This window comes from Penicillium arizonense (genome assembly GCF_001773325.1).
Source record: "Penicillium arizonense strain CBS 141311 chromosome Unknown PENARI_contig002, whole genome shotgun sequence".
NCBI lineage: Eukaryota > Fungi > Ascomycota > Eurotiomycetes > Eurotiales > Aspergillaceae > Penicillium > Penicillium arizonense.
Window position 1 is genome coordinate 966,055 of NW_019173279.1, and position 17,184 is coordinate 983,238.

The following is a 17,184-nucleotide window of genomic DNA, read 5'->3' on the forward strand; positions in this document are numbered from 1 at the left end:
CATGTGCGGTTATCCTCCGAAGGCTCGAACCTTCCGTTCTCCATGCCAAGCGCATCAACCAGAGAACACGCTTGAAGGCAACCCGAGAATAAGCCGATACATCAACAAAACTCAAAGACAATTATATCCCGCATGATACCGTCTCAGCTTGGCAATACCGTGTTATCATGTTTCCAAGACACTGGGCACATCTGGCACGCAGCCACAAAAGAAAGCAAAGTTAATTAAGTAGGGGACCAAGCCAGAGATATAGCCTGTTGGCGGAGTTGACTTCCTCATTCACGGACATGTCCTGTCCGTATGCCGCTTCATACGAACTGGCTGCCAGCCAAGCACGGATTGCGAGGCTGTGCGCTCTTGGAAACTGGAGATCAACCAGTCCTCGGCCATACAGATTTCAAGAGCTCTTGGTTTTCTTGTATTTCAACCTTCGACTCGGGGTTTCTCCTCCTTCTTGGAGACCTATTTCACCTGACATCGCATCGGAGTCCCGGCTCGTTGTACTTGCTAGATGCTGGGCATGGCAAGACTGGGCTCGTACATGCCGTTCATTGGGTCTCCGTTGTCTGGTTTAGCTCTTGAGTTAAAACTCAGATAGACTGATATAACGGGGCCCACGTTGGCAGGATGCGGGGTGACATGTCCGGGGTAAGCTAGCTTTCCACGCGATATGCTGTGAAACTACCAGATCCACCACAGAGGCGAAATCATATAAAACCACCTGCCAGGTCGGACAAGATGAAGGAACAATTCAAGTTGCAGTCGCACTACATCCTACTCTCAGTCTCCCTCTGCAAACAATCTCGGCGCCATGACTGGAAACAAGATCTCCCCGGAGATTGATGACGAAAAGCCCGGTGTCTTGCACCGTGAAGACACCATCGACCAAGAGAAGCAGAAGCAGCTGAAGGATGTCGACTACTCTGGCGCGACCAAAAAGACCGATCCTGCTGAGATTCGTTTAGTCCGCAAGCTCGATTTGTGGATTATGCCTACTTTATGGCTGATGTACTGGCTGAACTACCTCGATCGTAATGCCATCGCTCTGGCACGGTTGAATGACCTTGAGGAAGATCTGAACCTCTCTTCATCCCAGTACCAGACCTGTGTTTCCATTCTCTTTGTCGGTTATATCGCTGGGCAGGTTCCTAGCAGTGAGTCTATCTTTCTCTAAACGCCTGACACTGTCTAACCACTAACTTTATAATAGACATGTTGATCACGCGACTACGGCCTTCATACTACATGGCTGGTGCCATGGCCGCATGGGCTGTTGTTAGTGCGTTGACTGCGTTGGCTAAGGACTTCACCAGCCTTCTGCTAGTTCGCTTCTTCCTCGGTGTCACAGAAACACCATACTACCCTGGTGCCCTCTACATGCTCTCGATCTTCTACACACGCAAGGAGATCGCGACCCGCATTTCCATCCTCTACACCGGCAACATTCTCGCTACAGCTTTCGCTGGCCTTATTGCTGCCGGTATCTTCCACGGCATGGATGACCTCGCTGGTATCACCGGCTGGCAGTGGCTCTTCATTCTCCAGGGTGCTGTAACCTTCGTCGTAGCCGTCTGCTCCGTCTTCGTGCTACCAGACGATCCTCTCCACACCCGCTGGCTCACCGAAGACGAACGGCAGCTCGCCCACGAGCGCATCCTCGCTGACACCGTCGGAGCCCGCCACCAAACCAGCACATTCAGCGGTGTCAAAGAAGCCGCAAAGGATCCCCGAGTCTGGCTATTTGCTTTCATGCAGCACATGCATCTCGCAGCCAACGGCTTCAAGAACTTCTTCCCAACAGCTGTCGAAACCCTCGGCTTCAACACTACAATTACTCTAGTTCTCACATGCCCGCCTTATCTCATCGCCGGTATCATCTCTGTATACTGGTCCTGGAATTCTGGCCGCATGAACGAGCGAACATGGCATATCACCTTTGCGAAGGCGGTTGCGATATTCGGGTTCGTCCTTGGATGTGCGACTCTGAATACCGGTGCGAGGTATTTTGCCATGTGTGTCTTTGCGATTGGTACTTATGCTGGTATGTTACACCGATGACTACTTTCTTTCTTTGTCTCTGGTTACTGATTTGCCGGAATAGTCAACTCAATCATCCTCGGTTGGGTCTCGAGTACCTGCGGTCAAACGAAGGAGAAGAAAGCTTCAGCTCTGGCTATCGTCAACACCTGTGCTAATATCTCGTTTATCTGGACTCCGGTTTGTCTCCCTTTTCCTTCTATTTTCATCCTTCGGAAAAGAGAATTGGTCCTAACTGTGAGCAGTACCTCTGGCCATCCTCCGACGAACCACGCTACACAATCGCCATGTCATCCAGCGCCGCATTCTCGATTACCTGCGCGGCTTGTGCCTGGGCTATGAGGATCTGGCTGCAGCGCGCGAACCGCAAGATCCGCCAGAATAGTGATGAGTCACGTCTTTATTATGCTTACTAGGTTGAACCTGTGAGGTAGCTCTACTTGAACAAGTTTATTACATCTCATCATATCACTCATCGTCACCGACGGACGGACGGGCAGACAGACAGACAGATGATGAAGGGTAAAACAGGGACGGCTGACTGCGGGTTCTTTGAGGGCCTGCGCCTTTCGGGTTGACACACTAAAACCATTGGCTAGTTATGACTGCATTAGCGCACATTAGTCAGTGATTTTAATCAGATCTCCACATATACGGAAGATCGTATAGAGATCGCAGCACATTCAATTTATAAACTCACCTTATTCCCACATTGAACGAAAGACAGTCTGTTCTAACGACAAGTTTCGCCCCAGGAAACTTTTGAAGTCGGCATTCCGCATCAAAATCCCCACATTCCAGACCATGTATTCTCGCAGCATAATTTCTAAATTCTCTATGTACTCACTATCCTCTAAAACAAATACCAATAGCTAAACGATGTCTCCCGTTCGTTCTTCAAATAGAGTAAAATTCTCAAGCAATCCTAGTAACTGATAGTAAGATAGGACACTAAGAGAAAGCCAACCTATTCTGACTCCAAAACGATAGATTTTAGCGTGACTCAGGAACACTGCTGCGTAGCTCGTGAAAGGGTCATTGCGTAAGTCCTTCTTAGATCCCGATCGTGGTGTATAGCCAAGTTTTGCCAGTAGGATATTATAATTAAGCGAAAGCACGTTTAGGTGGAAGAGATTCCAATTTAGGCTGGAAGAATTCTATCTGTTCGCCTTTCCTGGCATTGTTTTCTGACTACGAAGTATCGTTCCCGGGAGAAGGGAATTCAGAGATCCGAAATCAGGGTCGGGCCTGTTCTTTGTGAATGCAAAGATGGCACTTCACAATGTACTCTATTGCACGTCCGAGCATTCTCCATTTCAGTGTTCTGAGTATATAGATACGACACAGTGCTGTATTTGCTTGAAATATCGGACACCTAGAGTTATATACTTAGGTAGCCATACGTACTTGATTTCCTCTGCCGGGTGGGGCTTTCCTATCTTAGCTGCCGCCGCTTTTATGAGTAACTTGTCCACTGCCACAGAAAATCCATCTTCCGGTTTGTTTTCCTTGCCTTGTCTCCCACACGAACTAAGGCCTATTTCCACCCAACTGACTATGGCCTGCGACATGCAATCCCCAGACGTAGATCCAGCTGAAACTATGCGTCTGGCCATGGAACGATTTCGCACCAAAATGGAGTCTTCTAATCGGCGATTCCTGCAAGACCGCATCGATGAGATCGAAGCCCTGGGTATCTCTACCGAAGAAGAGAAATTGAGCAAAATGAGCTTGTACTGGCCTGATTTAGGCGCCAAAGGCAAGGAAAGGTGGGGTGATTTCGCTCCTCTAGGTCCTGTTCGACAATCTCGCGAGGCCAGAAATGCTACACGGCTGGAAGATGTCAATTCCATATACTGTGAGAATATGGATGGAATCATTCCACCAACGTTGGTAAATGATGAATGGCGCCAAATGTTCCTGGAGGTTGTGGAGAGAGTATGCAACGAGGCAGCGGCGCAGGATGAAGTGGACGAGAACTTTCGCATCCCGATATGCCACGAACTTGGCCACTTCATCAAATATGCCAATGGCGTTAAAGATCCTGATTTTCGCGGCTCAGGTATCTGTCCTTCAAACCTGTGTTTCCTATTGGGATCCGGCAATATGCATTTCCAGATCGCCCAGCGGTGGTTGCACAGGCTGCTCCCGACATCTCGGCATCCCTGAAAATATTAGAACATTACCTACAGGACTATATCCTTGACGAAGACTTTATTCAAGGCATTGTGGATAATGACTTGGAGGTCAAGGTTGGATTTGAAACTGGCCTCGGCAGTCGCCGAGAACACAAAGAATGGTATAGTGCCTATCTTTATTGTCGGTCAGACGACGACTCTGCCACAACTCTCTGCCAGTACGCTCCCTTCTACACTCTCTCCCAACCCTCTTCGTATTCGTTTCCGCCTTATCATAAGAAAATTGTCCACCTTATCGTACCCTTACACCATTCACTGATGAATCAAACTTGGATTTCATTCTGTAAGTAAGAATAGCGAGATGACTGAATGAACACCGCTTAAGCATTTATTTCGGTCATAGTTTGATCGATCGAAACTTCAGCCAGCCAGATCCTTGTGAGTAGGACTCTGGATCTATTCCCTCATGCGTCATATCATCATTTTCACTACAACCAAGGAGATGACATACCCGGGCCGCTCAAGTAAACATTGATCTGCATGGCCTGGAGCTTGCCGTTGTAAAACTGGAGCACTTCGAGAGTATCGCCTGTGGCGTTTGTGGGAGACAGCAGGGGTAGCGTTGCTTTAGCCTTCATCTCCGCGAACCACACGTCCTGGGCTTCCTGCGCTGCAGGCATCTTGTTTGGGATGAAGGCAGAAACATTCCCATTGTACGGGTAGACTTTGCCGGGGACAATGCCGCTCGTGACAACAAAGCCCAATTCCTCGTCAATAAGCAGGTTCACACGTGCGTTGTCATCGGTAGGATGGCTATCCGGCCAGTTACAGCCGAGAGGCTCGGTCGTGCCGTTGCCGTACACTCCAGTATCGACAACCTTCCATCCTAACTCAGTGAACTGGCAGGTGTCACTGATAGTAACTGATAGGTTTTTGGTAGTCGAAAATAGAGCCTCGCTTAGAGCCTCGAGAGAGGCCCGGCTATCTCTCTTCCGATCAGCCGGTGGCGACATTAAACTGGCATAGTTTGGCGAAAGCTGAGTAGAATTGTAGGAGAAGCCGTGGTCACCGCGGTTACGGTTGATAAATAACTCGAGCTCAGTGATCTTTCGGTTCACCACCTTGATGCGTCCGCGAAGGATTGATAGCGCTTCATTGTTGCCCTCGCTGACATCTAGGGCGAAGTACCCAGTACCCTGCTGGGTATCGATTGCCAGCAGGCTAGGCGGTGCAACATTAACGATAGTGCGCCACGATGTCATCATACTCAGCGCTGCTGGGTGCGAATTTTCAGTTGCCTTGTAGACCGTTGCTAATGGCAGCGTCGACGGGTCATGGGCCACCATGGAGTCCAAAACTTTGGTGATGATAGCCGTCATGCATGCTCGGGAGCAGGACATCGAGGAACTCCTAGTGGCAAGACCGGCAGTTTCAGGGAGATGCGGTAAAGACGCCCCGCCCATCGTGAACACCGCCATTGCGAGGCCCAGCGAGAGGTGAAGTAAACCGGAAGGGCTTGGAACGCGCATTTTGAGTTGCTGATACAACCGAGTCAAGCGCCTCTTGAGGACGAATGCTGTATAGGACTGTTGGATACTATTCTTGCTGACGAGGGAGCGGTCGACACCTTTATAACCTATTCTGCATGTTGGATGACGCAAGCTATTCGTTATTGAGCACTAGTACCTTGCTAAGCTTCATGCCTAGCTAGGTATAGTGTAGTGTACTAAATTTTAGCCCCTTTTTGGATTTCCGCGTACTCGGCTCCACCTCCATTCTCCAGGCATTGGGGTCGTTGCTCGGCTCCACCCCCGGATTTACAGCATTGGAGTTGACGCTCGGTTCCACACTCCATTCATGTAGCCACGAAGAAGCGGGAACGTGCTAACGTCTGCAATTCGGGCCCTCTCTATCATGCGGTCTAGCGCACTCATCAGGATCAATGGAGTACATCCCCCCATACTAATTCCATCCAAAGGCTTATTCTTATATACAAACTATGCGAGTTGTCAATTTAGCAAAAAGCACATTCAGCATTGATAGAGGTGGTGGCGTAGACCGAGAGATTATGTTCCAGGCTGCAGTCCCGTCCTGATGCAGATAGGAGATCCTGGTTTCTCTTGCAGATTCCCTTCTATCCCTACTCTTTTGTCTCCTTCTGGTTACGTCTTCTTCTGACAGCATTCTGACAGTTGTGGCGTCCTCTGCTACAAGGAGATTCTAACTAGGGTAGTCTTGGCTTCTGAGGACCATGATGAGATGGAAACGTTCTTCCCAATGCTTTGGAGTTTCAGATAAATATTCTAGATTTTCAGATTCTCCATGTATTTCTGTTCCTATCAACAACATAGTTCTTTGGCCGAGTTGTCTCAAGAACCTCGTTATAGTCACGCCGAGGGCCAGCTAGCTGCTTTGGGTTGGCGCTTAGTCGGAGAGTATACAGTATGGCAGTGCCTTTCGAGTGGCGAGGCGCTCTTTAATCCTAAGTCAGAAGGGAGAATTGCCCCTCCCCTCGGCCTTTCATCCCACCCTCTTCCTCCTCTTTGGGGAAAAGTAACGTGCTTACGGTTGAGTGGGCCACTCCAATTGCCATATTGAATGCGGGATATCGGATCTCCATATCTCCACAGCCGTTCATTACTTTTACTTTGGAAGTTGGAAGTTTTATATGATCATATCTGGACATAATATGTAAGATATATCAGTACAAGGCTTTTTGAATGATTTGCTCAAAATACCGAAAGATGTTGAGGTTTCAGCAGTCTTCAATGCCGCTGAGGCCTTGTTGGATACTATGCCAATCCTTCCTGAGACGCACTAGGCTTAATACGGTAGCGTGGACCTTCGGGAAGTGTGTATAGCACACTTCCACTCAGGGGTTATATTAGTTCCCAGACTTATCGTACTGATTGGTAGTACCAGAAGATTAAGAGTAGCTAGGATTCACTATAAATTCGTTTTATTAGTCTATACACATAGAAAATTAGAGAGGAATCTCGATTCCATGTTGTGATCTCATGGACTTGGGAGATTTTGTTTAATTTGGAAGCTTCGTGGATATTCTGCGGATATTATGTGGATATTATGTGGATATCGGGTAGATATCGGGTAGATCATCTAGCAGATATCCACTTGTGCCCAAAGATGCCCAATCAACATCTAGTATTGTTTTTGACACGTTGAGGTTGCGGTCGCGACTCTCGACTTTGTTTGCCTATACCCCTATTACTTCTAGCCTATATCTTTTTGTAAGCCCATCACCCGTTTTCTTCATTATGGAGCATCTCAATATGCCGATTCCTTCCCTGACCAAGACTTCCTCTAATCACATGTTTTTTTCTGACATTCTAAGTAGTGAGATAACACCAGGTTCGGCTCCTTTCTGGGGATTGAATAGCAACGCACCATGATCAGCGGTTCAGATACCCTTGCGACTGAACCATATTGCGGACAGAGCATTGCTTGTGTTTGATGAGGTAGATATTTTGGACTTTGCCGATCCGCCAGGAATCCGCATTTCCTTCACAGAATGAACTGTACCGTTCACAACCAAACATCTGAATTTCTGTTCTCTGGTACAAAAGAGAAAAGGAAAAAGACCATGGTTGCTACGGTAATGCATAAATGGGCCGAGTCTTAAGGTCCCGGAACGTGTGGTCGCAATTCACCCCAGTCATGCAGGTGGACATATCCGATCACCGGGATGTGGACCTCTGCAGGTTCCACAAGGGCCGTGCGAGTTCTCCGCAGGAGAGCCTCGACGCAGACAACTCTGCTAGCCACTCCTGCAAATTATATATATAGTAAGTGGATGCTCCATGCTGGATAATGCCTTTCTAGTCTTCAATTGCCTTAAGGGCAATCCGCTGCGATGGATATCACTCAAACCGAACGGGGTCATCCTGACGGCCCCATAGGGCTGGAGAAGACCAGCGGCACCAGTGTGAAGACGCTGGGTCATCTGCGCCTGCGACATGCTGAGACCAACGAGATCATTCTAGTCCCAACGCCGTCTTCAGACCCAAGAGATCCTCTCAATTGGTAAACTTGCATGGTTCGGTGCTGTTTCCCTCGAATCGTTTGCCTCTGACTTCTTCCTAGGCCGAGATGGTTCAAGCTATACACGGCGGTCGCGGTATGCTTTGCTATGATTCTGTGCAATTTTCTTGCGGCTGGGCCAACGCTGGCCATTCTCCAGACGGCACAGGAATTCTTCCCCAATTGGAAGGAGACTGGCATGTCTGGCCCTATCTCAAAGACTGCCTATTTTTTCAACTGCACCGCACTATTTCAGGGGTTGGGTAATCTTCTCTGGATGCCCCTGATTAATAAATATGGTCGTCGCCCTATATATGTGACTTCTTTTACCTTGTACACAATCACTGCCATCTGGTGTGCCGTCGGCAAAGGTTATGCAAACTTCCTAGTGGCAAGAATCATCATGGGATTTGCCGCTGGAGCAGGAGAGTGTCTGGCGCCTGTCACTATTGCGGATGTCTACTTCCTACATGAGCGTGGAGCTATTACTGCGTAAGTTTCCTCCCCGCTGACATGGGGTCATTACCAACTAAATCCTAGGTTCTACAACGCCTCCCTGAATTTAGGTGTCGCCACTGGAGCTATTATCGACGGCTTCATTGTGAAATTCCACCCATGGCGCTATATCTACTACGTCGCTATTGCTATCATTGGCAGTGTCACCCTTATTGTATACGCGACATTCCCGGAGACCGCATTTACCAGAAACCTAGCATCGAGTGACACTATCACCACATTGACTGCCTCTGGTGAGCGTGTCCGTCACGGTACGAAAGGCGAAGAGGCTGGTGATTCCGAAATCCAGGAAGTTGTCCCTAACGAGTCTGTTCATAACCGCGGATGGTTGATGCAAGGCCTCAAATTGTACCACGGCAAGTACACCCATGAGTCGATATGGCAGATGGCGATCCGTCCTGTCGGGCTCCTGATCCTTCCACCCGTTTTATGGGCAACGCTGGTTATGTCGGTGACTATTGGTTTCATCGTAGCTGTCACGTCCAATGTTTCACCGGCATTTAGTGATACTTATGGATTTGAGGCATGGCAATCTGGGCTGTCCTTCATCGCAGCTATCCTTGGATGCTTAATTGGCATTTTCCTTGGGGGCTATTTTTCTGACTGGGTCGCTGACTTCTTCACTCGGCGTAACGGTGGGATTCGAGAGCCGGAGATGCGTCTTCCCGCTATCATGATCGGTGCTCTTACCGGTCCACTTGCCCTGGCTCTGTATGGCTGCGGTATTAAGTGGAAGATGCACTGGATTGTTCCTACTATGGGCATTGGATTGAGCAAGTCCTTCTTCACCCTTTGATTTCTACGCTAGAGCCTTTCTAATACGATGTAGTCAATTTCACCATCACCCAGGCCACAAACGTCTCCCTGGTATACACCATCGACAGCTACCGTCCCATCGCCGGAGAGGTTGTCGTCACCCAGCTAGCCTTTAAGTCTGCCTTCGGCTTTTTACTGGGTTTCTACACGAACCCATGGGTTGATCAGCATGGATATAATGTTGCCTACGGCGAAATGGCTGCAATATGTGGCGCTGTCCTCCTGTTCTGGATTCCGCTCTTCATTTGGGGCAAGAAGATCCGAGAGAGGACTCTTAGCTGGCGGGTTATGCGGTGGGTGCAGTGGGATGTTGACCGAGAGGTTGGCGAGTAAGCAGCTTCATGCATACTCTATTACGAACTTGGCTTCACCGACACTATTTCGGCGGATCTATGTCAGATTTAAATTCCTTTTTTCCTGCATATTTTCGGGCCCTGCAAAGGGAGGGGTACTCATAGTGGACATCTTTGACAGGGTTGGAAGGATGGAAAAGATCTTGCCATACAGCCCCAATTTAGGTCCAGAAAATCTTAATATCTTTCAACCTGTGGCATTATTCTTTTAATAGAAAATTTTAATTTATCTAAATGTTAGATGTGATCCTTGGATAATCACGTGGAAGGGTTTCACCCTCGGGGATTCGGGTCAAGGGATTTCTTTTGATGGGAGATGTGAAGATGTCAAAATGTCTTATTTGGGTAAAAGAAAGCTAGTTATGATACAGCCAATTCTAGTTGAATACATAGACTAATTTTGCAACGGCATTTGGTAAGACAAAATAAGAAAAGAACATGTCCGGCATCAAGATTCAGTAAACATGCGAGAGGCAAACAGGCTCAAGTCGCATCATCCTTCAAAGCAGAATCCGTGACAGGCAAATTAAGTGTTTTCTCAGGCTCGGTATTTTTGATGTTATGAAGAAGCATGAACGGGAAGCACAATCGGCCATTGGTAGCTTCATCCTAAAACATAGTTAAATAAACATTCCAGGGATTAGAACATGATCAGAAAACGTACCAGGCTGCCACCATCATCCCAAAATCGCCCTGGACGGTATTCAAGCTTTGAGTATCAATCAGTAACCTGGGAAGAATAAATAGATTGGTAGTACACTTACTCGTATACCACCCAAGTATAGTCTAGGATCAGGCTGGAACCCCATCCATCTCCTAAAGAGATCCTCCGCAGCCTGCGTCGCGAACATGTATGAAATGCGGTACCAGAGGTAATCAAAGCGATGATCCCAATTCCAAATACTGTCCGGACCACCATTAATATTCTCCGGAGAACCTCGATTGAAGATCCGAGCCATTTCACTCGGAGACCATTGGCCATCCACGTAAATGGGGTGAGGAACATGAACAGCTTTGAATCCATGCAGAAGTGCCCAAGAAGGCGCTGACATCTCCGACGCAAAGGCCTCGCCGCGTCGACGCTGGGCGTTGTGCATCTCCATCAGAAGCCTTTTGGACATGCGCCATTGTGTGATGACAGAAGTGCGTCGTGGGATATTGTCAGAGACATTCCACGTCATATTCGGGAACGTCCATGTTGTATTGCGCGGGTCGAAGATTGGTAGAAATGTGATGAGGTCGGCTTCTTCCCCGACTCCCCATTTGAAGTTATCGTTCTCGGGATGAGAGCCGGGTAATGGCTTTGGTCCGGCTGGTTTGATACCCTCGTGCTTGACTGGGCCCCAGACGCTGTGCTTTCCTGTCATCGAGTTGGCGACCGTATTGGAGAAATTCTCCCAAGTTCCGTGTGCGCCTGGTGTGTAGAAATATGCGTTTCGCTCCCATAGATACTTTCGAGGCTGTTTCCTGGCAAATTCGATGGCTTGCTCGAGGAAATGGTAGGTATGGCCGATGACTCGGTTGTCGAATTCGAATTGCCAGTAGTAATCGAATTCAGGGTACATTCGGGCAAATACCTGCATTGCTTGGAGGTGTTGGTAAATAGCACGGTGTTCACCCATCTTCGGATACCACTGTTCCAGTAGATGTTCACTAAAGAGGACGGTCATATTGCGGAACTCAGATGGTACAACCCTTTGCTTGAGTTCTCGGACAGCTTCCTCGTCATTTTCCAGATCTATTGACTCGTCATGAACATCGAGCATGAAGAAAACCTGGTACTCAGACCCAGTATGAAGCGAAAGCTCCATGATCAATGAGCGGAGGTATTGAAAGTGACTTGGGGTCCATCGCATAGTTTCCGAGGCACGGAGAACAACAGCTGAACGGGCCTTGTACGAGAGATCTGCAGGCTTACTCGGAATGCTCATATGTTCTCCAAGGATTGGAGGATATAAGGAAAGAATGTGCTGTCTGTAATGCTGGTCTGGTCGATCAGGGCGGTATCGCTCGGCATTGCGTTCGTAGCATTGGGATTGAAGATATCCCCAATTGACGTCTGTCCAGAGGACCCTGTTGGGTCTTTGAAATCCTGGGATGTCCGCGTCGTTGTTCTCGTCTATCCCGTAGGGACCATAGCGAGCATATCGATCCACACAGACATCCTGATCTAGACTGAGAGCTTTGTGAGATCCGAAAGTGGAGGCAGGGAATCCTGAACGAAAAGTGAGGTGCTTATTAGATGCTTTTAGCAGGGGAATATATCCAGTACATACCCTTCTGTGTTCCACGATAGACAGACATCATATCCTCACTGCAGCCGCGATTTAAGTCTCTCCCACGAGGCCCACGACAAGCTTCGAATCTTCCCGCCCATGTTTTGCGCCATCGGGGCGTGTTATAAGCAGGATATGGGTCATAGATGGCCGGCTTGGGGTATTCTATAGACCCATTCTGAGTAGTCAAGGTGAGGATTCCTCCTTGGTAGAATCTGTGCTGCCTGCGAGTTTGTTAGAGGGGTGATCAGCAACAGATATGGTGACATACGGCAAGTCATTCAGAGTCCCTTCGCCCTCAGGTTCATCGGGCGAATCTGTTGGAGATGAAGCAATATGAATATCTGGATAAGCACTTGGGTCGGTGAATTCTCCTGGATGCAGGACGTTGAACTCCTCCGGCAACGGCAGAGGCGAGAGATCCAAAGGAGCGAGAACGTCTTTGTGTGGAGGAGGAAGTCGGAAGTAAAGGAATATCAGCAAACAGCTGACAACAATGCATGGCCAAAAGCCGGGGCGGAATCGAATCATCGTGCGCTGATAAGCTGTCGGTCATAGGAAACTTGAAGCCAGCATGCTCAGTCCGGTAGATTCAGCAAGTTGAAGGATCTGTTTAGCGGACAGACTCGCCTTTTCTATTGCCGTGTTGACGAGGCTGGGGAGAAGGTAACACATGCTTATGTTCCCATGCTGCCCTGCGGGCTATACGGCGTGGTCTCTAGGCATGACGAGACAATTCGTCATGGGGAAGTGAAATCCTTGACAAACGGAACTATACTCCACTGTATATAATCCCAGGATACTCAAATTTAATTAAACCGACTTTAATGAGATTGAGCAAGAGTCTTGGAACAAATTGAAAGCCCATGTGCTTTTCGGACAAGACATACATCTACTTAGGGCTATCTATCCCGCGACAACCCCCCATGATAACAACGCAAATTTATCCCAGTTTCAAACCATAAAGAGCTCAGAGAGTAGAAATTATACGAAATCAAATTAAACTTGAAAGAAGGACAAGTACTTTTGATTATCAAAGTTTGCTACTGCCTGATAGATCGATCAGGCGACAAGACAAGGCTACAAGGCAGCAATATCAGGTCCCAAAAAGTTCAGGTAGTTAGTTACAACCACCAAATATCCACCCACACACAATGTAAAGGACCAAATGTACATGTACTATGATTATCTAAAAGAGTGTATTGAAAGTGATAAAATAACAGGATATAATGCAACCGAGCCAAATTACCTTTCGACAGAGCGCCAAAGGGACCACAGACTCCCCACCCAACCGAAACCAGAAACCCAAACCAGGAACAAAGATCCTCCACTCGCTGAAATGCAACACGCTAAAATCCATGAGATGAGATAGATGATAAAACAAAAAAGAAAGTCGTTTTTGGAAAGAGGAATGAAAGGGAAGGACTGGACTCGACATAAGTCGAATGCGTATGGACGAGATATCGCGGTAGAGGGTATAGATGAGGAAATATGGATAAGGAGAGATGTATGTTGTGAATCCGAAGTCTGAGTATCAGTTGCTGATGAGCAAACTGCATTTACTCAGCCCGGGCATGAGGTAAGGTACTGTCGATCTTAGTGCCACCAGGAGACTCCTCGGGTTCGGCTTGCTCAGCATGAGACATCTTGGAGGACGGCTCGCCTTCCATAGTATCATACTTGGCTTCGATTTTGTCGAGGGCCTCTTCGACCTCGGGGGTATCGTCTGTTGCGCCGAGCTCGGAGTCGATCGGAGACTTCTGGAGGTCGGGAGACACATTGACGTCGAGGAGGTTTCCGGGCTCTTCGTCTGTTTCTTGCTTCGAAGCAGAGACGGTCTCAGTTGACCCTTTCCGTTCGGCGTCTGAGGTGGTACCATTCTCGGTGGCGGTGTGGTCCTCGATCTCGTCACCGCTGGCAGCTGGGAACTCGGCGGTGTCGACGAACTCCTCGTCATCAACGACAGTAGGGATGGCGGTGGCGGTCTGGAGCTTCTTTGGGGATGAGGGCACGTCGCCAGACTCACCCTCGGCGACATCGGTGGGAGAGGTGTTGTGGCTGGAGTGGGAGAGAGCGGTAGGCGAGGTGGATTCACGGCTGGATCCAGAGCCCCAGACGTGCTGCGGGTGACGAGGCGGCAAAGCAGGAGGAACGCGGGCCGGGATGTTCACAAGACGAGCACGGATAAAGCTTGGCGAGAGACGCTTGGCTTCGGTGTCACTCTGTTCTTCCGTTTTCTTTGGGGATGACTGGACACTCTCCCGCGGCGTGACGATCGCATTGTTGACTTCATGAACCTCGATGTCATCATCTTCGTCGACGTCGTTCTCAGCTTGCCTTTCCTCCCCGTTGGACTCGGCCTTGTCATCCTCGCTCTTGAACTCATCATTGTATCCATGGAGGGGCACCGCATCCCAGCTGGCAGGATCCTCATCCCAAGCATTCATCGACGGAGCAGTCGACCCCTTGGCACTGCGGGACGACGCACGGCTCACAGACGTAGGCGCAGTTGGCGGAGCGTCATCAGTCTGTGTGCCACGATCAACGCTGGCATAGCTTCTGTTACTCTTGTGGCTCTGCATACTAGCGCGCCAGCTATTCCGCGGCGAGCTATCCATGCTGCGGCGCGAGAACGTAGCAAAGATAGGGCTGCCAGGGTTCGGCCGGAACTCAAAAGTATCACGAGTTGGTCTTACCTTCGTGCCGGCCTCCCGGATAAAAAGGCCCTCTGCCTCCAATGCCTTCACGCCGTATGGATCCGGGTCGTCTGGAGCCGGCACGCCGAAGGAGGTACCATCTTCTGATATCTCCAGGTCACCAGGTGTTTCGCCCGGCGGGGGAAGAACGCTCTCATCCACATCCGAGTCGCCTTGAGCAGCTTTGAGGGTCTCCATGAGCGTTTTGAGCTCGTATGGTGGGTGTCGGACCTTGCCAGAAAGGATCTCGTTGACAGAAAGGCGTTGGCCGTAAAAGCGCTCATTCTCATCCGTGCGCTCAATAATGATAGTACCGTCAATCGCCACACCCGCATATAGACCCTTGCTCTTCATATATGTCCAAATGGGAGCCTGGCGCTTGTGCACCTCAGACTCAAGGACGCCACCGGCTCCAACAGGGCCTGCGGCGACACTCACTTCGCCACCAAGAGTGCATCGGAATGTTTTGAAAGCCTCCAGGGCCTTATATGTGTTGATGATTACCACACAATCATAGATATCCACACCAGCAAGGAAACCAATCCCGGCCGTGTGTAACATGATACCGGATGGCGGACTCCATTCGCCAGTCTCGGGGATGCGACCGAGTAGCACGCCACTGCCACCGGAACCACTCAGCCAAAGACCGGTACGCATGGTCGTGAAGATGGCGATTCCCTTGGCGTTCCGCAGAACCTTGGCTGGGATCTTCTTAATAACGCGCTGTTGCTTGCCCTTGGGGCGATTGATCTTGCCATTTTCGTCCGTTCTGACTTCGGATTCGGGGGCGTAGAAGCCGTCTGTGCAGAAGCTGCGTAGAATACGCGCGGCTTTGTCGCTTTCCTTGTCGATAGTCATGGGCCAGAATGCTTCCGCGCCCAATCTGTTCGAGAGGCGATTGACCGGGCCACCGAGCTTGTCGACAGTGTCCCATGCTTTATCGAAGCCCTTTTTGGAAACGCTTTTCGTCTTCTCCCACCGACCTGGAGGCATGATGGTTGATGCGAGTAGGAAAATGCGATGACGCTGTAGTGAGGGGGAAAAGGGAACAAGAGATAAGTGATAATGCGCTCGGCGCAGAAAATCGTTGTGCCCGGCGCGCGAGAGATCTATACACGGAGAACTATCTGTAATGCGGCAGTTGTGCTGTGAACAGCACGCATTGATCTCGGGTAGATTCCCAATGCGATCTGGAATGTACAGACGGAAATATCGGATAGGGATGTTGAATGAATCCGGTAGGACCCGCCTTGCGACTGAGGAATGCGGAGAGAGGTATGTGACTGTGCCTGGCCGCGGATCGACGGGTTCGGTATATGAGAACGACTAGAGTCAAGTTAATAGAGATTCAGGAGTGCGAATATGCAACTGTCAATAAATCGAGAGGCTTTCGATAGAGCGCCACTCAAGGCGAAGTCGAAGTGCGAAGTGCAGGCTGTGAACTCGGCTTACCTAGACAACTCTAAAGCAGGGATCCGAAGCTATCCCCGGGGAGTACTGTAAGGGTTAAAGAAATAGGGAAATTTTCAGGCAGAAGGGAAGTCGAGGAAGTTTTAAACTCGGATCAGGCGGGATCAGGCCGAAGAACCGAGTGGCGCAGATTTCAAGGTCCAGAACAGACGTTCAACTGTTCCATGGTTGGGAGGGGCCATGTCATCATCGGCTCCATCTACAACTTAGTTTCAGTCTATGTATACAAATACTGTAGTTCTACACGTAAGTTTCTATACTTTTACATTCCAAATCAAGATCATCTAAGCTCACAGAAATGACCAGTCCAGCAGATAATCCAATAATCCAATAATCCAATAATCCCATTGTCTGCGATAGATCACACCCCACCCAACCCCGACAATTAGACGATCCAAGCCTACGCGTCGTGAACCTTCGGGTACATGTAATCTGGAAAAGAATTCTCCGCAGGAATCTCTGGATAATTTACTTTTGGATTTGAAACACATTGTTTATTACTGTTATTATGATTATGATTATTATTATTATTAATCTCCGTACTTTCCCCTCGATCCGGGGTGCTTCATCTCCAAGCCTCAGTGGATCCCCCTACGTGACCGCTCAGCTGGGGCTGGGCTGATCAACCACGCTACTAATCAATGTACAGTATACACCCGTCGGCTCGGCTTCCCTGCCACTTAATCCAAATTAATATTAATTTCTTCTCCTCAGCTCAGATGCCAGCGCATATTTAGTGGATCCTTGAATGTGTGTGCTGGGGATTTAGGTTAACAGGGGACATTCTTTTGTTGCTGTTGTGCTGATCTCATAACACATGAACACTGTACACTACTGTATGCGC

At 49.1% G+C, this 17,184-nt stretch overlaps 6 protein-coding genes across 6 annotated transcripts; 3 read left to right on the forward strand and 3 right to left on the reverse strand.

Annotated features, from left to right (window-relative positions):
* Positions 1–811: 811 nt before the first annotated feature.
* On the forward strand, positions 812–2,453 carry PENARI_c002G11694 (uncharacterized protein; the record flags this gene model as incomplete). Its single annotated transcript, XM_022627939.1, has 4 exons — positions 812–1,154; positions 1,211–2,041; positions 2,102–2,217; positions 2,283–2,453. The coding sequence occupies 4 exons, from the start codon at positions 812–814 to the stop codon at positions 2,451–2,453; spliced, it is 1,461 nt and encodes a 486-aa protein (XP_022492307.1).
* A 1,141-nt stretch (positions 2,454–3,594) lies between these two features.
* Positions 3,595–4,544, forward strand: PENARI_c002G03448 (uncharacterized protein; the record flags this gene model as incomplete). Its single annotated transcript, XM_022627369.1, has 3 exons — positions 3,595–4,099; positions 4,156–4,472; positions 4,533–4,544. The coding sequence occupies 3 exons, from the start codon at positions 3,595–3,597 to the stop codon at positions 4,542–4,544; spliced, it is 834 nt and encodes a 277-aa protein (XP_022492697.1).
* A 28-nt stretch (positions 4,545–4,572) lies between these two features.
* PENARI_c002G08524 (uncharacterized protein) lies at positions 4,573–5,704 on the reverse strand (the record flags this gene model as incomplete). Its single annotated transcript, XM_022627728.1, has 2 exons — positions 4,573–4,631; positions 4,687–5,704. 2 exons carry the CDS (start codon positions 5,702–5,704, stop codon positions 4,573–4,575), a joined length of 1,077 nt encoding a protein of 358 aa, XP_022492892.1.
* Positions 5,705–7,878: 2,174 nt separating this feature from the next.
* On the forward strand, positions 7,879–9,878 carry PENARI_c002G10653 (uncharacterized protein; the record flags this gene model as incomplete). The annotated part of the gene is made up of 5 exons (XM_022627861.1): positions 7,879–7,978; positions 8,093–8,216; positions 8,277–8,705; positions 8,754–9,451; positions 9,559–9,878. The coding sequence occupies 5 exons, from the start codon at positions 7,879–7,881 to the stop codon at positions 9,876–9,878; spliced, it is 1,671 nt and encodes a 556-aa protein (XP_022492166.1).
* Positions 9,879–10,381: 503 nt separating this feature from the next.
* Positions 10,382–12,705, reverse strand: PENARI_c002G00199 (DUF3405 domain-containing protein; the record flags this gene model as incomplete). Its single annotated transcript, XM_022627144.1, has 5 exons — positions 10,382–10,507; positions 10,563–10,607; positions 10,663–12,113; positions 12,175–12,398; positions 12,446–12,705. 5 exons carry the CDS (start codon positions 12,703–12,705, stop codon positions 10,382–10,384), a joined length of 2,106 nt encoding a protein of 701 aa, XP_022492646.1.
* Positions 12,706–13,733: 1,028 nt separating this feature from the next.
* On the reverse strand, positions 13,734–15,863 carry PENARI_c002G10340 (uncharacterized protein; the record flags this gene model as incomplete). Its single annotated transcript, XM_022627845.1, has 1 exon — positions 13,734–15,863. The coding sequence occupies one exon, from the start codon at positions 15,861–15,863 to the stop codon at positions 13,734–13,736; it is 2,130 nt and encodes a 709-aa protein (XP_022492309.1).
* Between the last annotated feature and the right edge of the window lie 1,321 nt (positions 15,864–17,184).